Source organism: Melampsora larici-populina, assembly GCF_000204055.1.
Source record: "Melampsora larici-populina 98AG31 unplaced genomic scaffold MELLAscaffold_11, whole genome shotgun sequence".
NCBI classification, from domain to species: Eukaryota; Fungi; Basidiomycota; class Pucciniomycetes; order Pucciniales; family Melampsoraceae; genus Melampsora; species Melampsora laricis-populina.
Window position 1 is genome coordinate 689730 of NW_006768775.1, and position 5636 is coordinate 695365.

Sequence of the window (5636 nt, forward strand, 5' to 3'; positions counted from 1 at the left end):
TTTGCATATACAAAATCATCATTGAGTACTTGGAAGATGAGGCTCAAGGCCTGTGGTGACATGTCAGCTGTTGTCAAGTGGTCCGTGTCTTGCTTTTGTTAGGCTTGACACCAGATTTGAAGCATTGGGGTTGGTGGCATTGAAAGATGTTCAAAGGCTTTGTTGGATATGCTCTGCCATTTGTTGTTTACATTGATTTATTTTACATTTCTCAAACTTCAAAGTGCCTTTGGTCTTTACATATGCTATTGAACATGTACACTAATTCTGGTTGTCTTCCCTGAGGCTGAAGTTGCAACTGTTGTCAGTATGGGTTATGTCATTTTACCATGTATCTTCTCAAGCGGACACCCAAAAAGTACTGCCCCTATACTATACTATATGTAAGGTTCTTGGTAACAACCTTCACCAAACTCTCCGGGATCTCTCACAATGGTTCTCAAACCACTGGGACGTAATCTAGAACTCTTGTGTGTGTTACAAATCTGTCTAGCTAGCTCCAGTCGGGGTTTGTCAAGAGAACAAAGAAACAATCAGAACAACATAAGTGAAATGTGTTGCGATCAACTGGAGCGCACAATAAAGAAATGGAAAGGGTGAGATGAATTTCATGAACACAAACAAAACAATCCTAAGAGAAGAGAATCACGTACCTGGAGCGCACAATAAAGAAATGGAAAGGGTGAGGAAAGAAACCCTTTCCTAGTGCAGCTCCAGAACGTATATATACAATGATGTTACGTAACAATTTAGTAATTGTTATGTAAGATAAATAAAAGATCACAAGCCTCATGACAGATAGAAAGACATTTACAGCTGCTTTTCAATTTGAAAGACATTCAGTATTAACTCTTTTACAACTTTTTCATCAATGTTGCAAGCTTGCAGCTATCAGCTCTCATTTTCCCAATCCCATAATATATACTACACCAATCAGTTTCCATCAGAACAGTACAACCATTTAGCAGCAGGAACCAACACACAAACCAAACCGCAGGGAAATACGGCCAGCGGTGCGGTGTGGTACGGTCTGGGGACCGTAGGCTGCAGTCCGATAGGCTACCGTCCAACCTCACCGTAGTGTGGTAAAGCGGGAGGAATATGGGGGGGGTTCCGCACCGCTGCTCAGCATTTTCTATGTATAATCACCGTAGTACGGAGTGGCCTACGGTCACTACAGTTTTTTTTGTACTGTTCTCACATTCCCAATTCAGCACTCTGCAATTGCTCATTTCATCGTTTTCAGCCTTTAAGTCCCAATCAAGATTACCTAGTTTGGCTCTGCAACACGTCCAAAATCAACCATCACTTGTTTACTTTCAAGTGTGAATTGGACAAACACTTCAATGACCAGCACCACTACTACCACACTATTACTTCCACCTAACAATTCTAAAATCTAACCAATTGTTCAACCTGGCTTAGAACCAAACACATGGGACCAGTTTCCAAATGGAAGGTTTGGAGATTCAAGATCACCAGCCTATGGAAAGATAGATCAATATTATGGGGGGATTGGAAAGTTATCATGTGATTCTCTAGTGGTTTAAAGAAATGGGGATCACCCAAGAGTGAAGCAGAGATCACAGATTTGTTTGTAAGATATACTAAACAAGAGATTGATTCTACGCCTTGGTCGGATACACCATTATTAGAAGAAAGTGATTTGATCTCAGATACAATCTTAAAGATGAATTCAAAAGGATATTGGATGATTTCTCCACAACCTGCTTGTGATGAGATAATCAATTTGTTGGGTTTGGACCAATAGGTGGTTATATTTATCAAAAATTGTTTGTTGAGTTTTTTAATTCAGACTCAATTAGTGATCTTAATCATGGCTATTGATATGGAAAACTCAAAAGGTGAAGTGGGTATGTTAAAGTATTATGCTGGGAAAAGGAATTCGGATGAAATTAAAAGTAATCTGAACATTGGGGAAATCTCACATCTATGTTTTTCTCCTTCAACTTATTTTATCATCACAAATATTTTAATTTGATTTGTCCTTTCTTTACCTACAATCAATTTAATCAACCTGTGATTTTGTTAATTTTTTATTGCAGCTGACCATAGAATACGGTGACTACGGTGTGGTCCACTATGGGTTGACCTCACCGTAGTGACAGGGTTGACCTAGTAATACCTATGACTACACTGCGGTGATGGTGAGGTTTCAAAGTTAAACCGTACCGCACCGCCGCCAAGACCGTTTTCCACTGCGCTACGGTACAGTTTGAGTGTTGCAGGAACTGCACTGATCACTTGGCACCTACACTTTAAGATCCCTGCTATCATCAAATGGCCACACTTGTTGGACACCATCACCCCCCAAATGATGTAACTCACAATTATCCTCAAGCCTACATAAATCAAGGCCCAGTATGATTTCAAGTCAGATGTTCTGTAACTCTTATGACCAATTGCTAGTCATCGTAAGGCTATCTGACAACCAATTACCCTTTTGGTAAAGAACAATCATGTTTCAAGAAAGAACATGGTAGGTTGTCAGACTAAGAATCAATGAGATCACCTGCTATGTGAAGTAAATTCATCAGTATTTGCACATAGAAAGAAGAATATCACAAAGCTCTTTTTCATGGGGAGAACATCAATTCAATTTTAATGATAGGTCTATCAAATGACACTTCATAAGATCTGCCTCCACTTCCATCAAGCCTTCATGTTAACCACAACATTCTTCACATCAACAATTCCTTCAAAGACTTTGTGAATGTCTTCTGGCTTCATGTATCACATGCAATACATTTGCCAGCTTATAGCTCATTAGGACAGAGTTTATGAGTCCAGAAATTCAAAGAGAACTCATGAGCAAAAAACATCTGTCAATATTTTGAAATCACAGATTCAGATTCACGATCTACTAATGAAAGATATTGAAAGAGAGGTGCAGGCAATTCTTTCTAATTTTGATTGAATTGTGTCTTAATTAGTTCAAATGAATTTGAGAACATTTGATTAAGAGAAAAAGGAGAAGACAACAAAATCATTTGGATCTGCAATATCAGCTAGAATAATATCAGGGCTTTGATAAAAGCTTGATGAACAATACAAGCAGGTAAAAGGTAAAGTTGCCCATTGAAAAGCAGGTGAAGTTACTCCAATAGCCCTCAGCTTAATCCAACCTTCAGCCCTGATCTTTTCTGATGCACATGCATACCACCTATGACCAGTTTCAAGGCGCCATCTTATTGTACCTAGATTAGCTTTTCAAACTTCAGGGGCTGTACAAGCAGCAGAATATTGAAGAAAGCCACAAAGAGATCTATGTTTTGAAATTGGGTAGTTTGGTGATTAGGCAAAATTGTAATTTTAAATAGTTTTGACTTGTTTGAAAAGAACATCCTAGTTTTAATAGAACCTAACAAATAACGTTTATTGACAATCATTAAAGTAGGATGGTGGTCTTTTGTTGTGGTAGTAGAAGATCTGATTTTAGAGAGAGGACATTCTGATAAAGAAATTCGTTGAAGCCATCTTGAACTCAAATAACTTTATGCAATTGGGGTAAGTAAATCAGATGGGAAGATTATGTGAGAGATGTATGGAGTTGAATTGTTCAAAGAGCTTCTTCTAGCATAGAATCGAGTTTCTAAAAATTCAGATCTTGCGTGTAAATTGGGTATCAAACTCAAAACTGTTCATCAATCAATTGGTTTTTGTTGTTTTTCATGATTGATTGGCTTTTAATTTTGATTGACTTGATGCTTGATTCAGGTTGATTCAGGTACACAGTTTGCTGATTCAATTGCTTGTCATGCTGTTTTATTATCATGATGAGAAGTAGTCAATTTGTTATTGCTTGTTCTCATTGATGAATGGTTTTGGTTTTGATATGGATAGTGATTTGATGGATGAGGTTTCATGATGTTGAAGCTTTTGATCGATTGTCTGGATTTATTTTGATCACTTTGAATTATCTATTTTATTGAGAACAACTTCAGTTACTGTGGCTCAGTGGTAATAAAATCACAATGATTGGCTTACAGTCCTTGAATCAGCCTGTATCTTTGTCCATCATCTCTCGGTCACTTCAAATTCCGCACGTTCGGAGTTGAGATATATGCTGAGTGCAATGGAGGTTTAATATGCTGAAGACCTTGTACATTGTGCTGCAAAAATGGTTAAACAGAACACTCTGTCAGTTTAATGAGTCGCAAAGCAACAACATAGTCAATTGATCATTGAAACTAAGATCGATCAATCATTGAGATTGCAATTGAACATCAAAATGGTCACACTTACATATGTAGAAGAATAGATACCTGAAAGGGATCCCAAAACCTCTCTCTAGACACTTGCTGACGTCGCTCTGTAGCGAGTCAAACTGATCAAACAGATGTGGGCAGCTCGACAGGTTGATTGCGACATGATCGTTCTGATTGATTCATTGACCTTTGATCATCTTTCATGGGCGGATTTTATATTGGATCGTTTTGTACGGTTTGGAAGCTGCATACAGAATCCTTCGCATCCGGAACAAATTCAAAGACTAAAAGATGGTTTTCAAAATCGAATTGATAAGTTTCTTGAAGTTAATCAAATCAGAACCCAAAACTCGACAAAATTGATATCATCATCTCTTTTGAAATGTTTACCTGACTTAGGATTGTGATAAGAAAGATTAATTGAATTGAGAATTTTATGTTTGTATTGAATGGTAGGTAGTCGGGTCTGATAGAAAGAGTTTGATTTGATGCATCTGATAGTTGGAGTGATGATCGATAATGCAGGTGCTATTCTACCGCCACATAGAACCGAAAAATAAAAATTCAAGATTCAAATTTGACTTGATCTTTAAAAACCAATCACAAGAAAAGGCGCAGGAATTTTCTCTGCACTTGCCATCTAATATGAAAACAGGTCCTCCTTCTTTGCAATAAGGAGCATCCAACCAAAAGTGTTGAGAGAAAGCGGTGTGGTTTAGATTGGGTTTTGAATGAGAATCAGTGGGAAGAAGATATGGGCTGTGTCAATTGTAAGTTGGATGATAGATGAAATGCATGATTGTTGAATGATAGTAACTGATGGAAGCTGATAATAATTGATTTGAACAGACAGACAGATGAGAGCAGGTCTGAATTGCTTGGGGGAAAAATAAATGAAAATTAGCTAAAAGATACCACTCTGAAGAATCAAAAAGTGAGGAATCAAAATATACCAGTTGATTTGAATGATCATAATCAAATGAAACCTTTGAAGCTACTCTGATTCATGATCGAATCTGAAGTCAAAGTGTAATCACAGCCCCCAGCTACTAGGCTCTGGCAGGCCAGAGATTACCTTGGCTTCATGAAAGATTCATGAAAGATTCAGAAAGATTTCAAACTGACTTCAACATAATCACATGGGGCCATTTGCCTGTCCGACCACCAAAATTCCGTTGTCATCATATGACGTCATAAATCTGTACACACCTGCTCCTGTATTCACAGATCAAGAATATATAGTTTATCAAACTTTATCATGTAAATTGACTGAGTTATTGAGGTTTGAAAAAAAAATCACGGATAAAAAATACTATTTTTGTACTATACATAAGACTGGGATGTTGGATATCTTAAATCTCTATCAATATACATATAAAATAAATTTCATATTCCACTGTACAATAC

At 37.4% G+C, this 5636-nt stretch overlaps 1 protein-coding gene across 1 annotated transcript; it reads left to right on the top strand.

Annotated features, from left to right (window-relative positions):
- Positions 1-1435: 1435 nt before the first annotated feature.
- On the top strand, positions 1436-1771 carry MELLADRAFT_84649 (uncharacterized protein; the record flags this gene model as incomplete). Its single annotated transcript, XM_007407995.1, has 2 exons — positions 1436-1459; positions 1553-1771. 2 exons carry the CDS (start codon positions 1436-1438, stop codon positions 1769-1771), a joined length of 243 nt encoding a protein of 80 aa, XP_007408057.1.
- Between the last annotated feature and the right edge of the window lie 3865 nt (positions 1772-5636).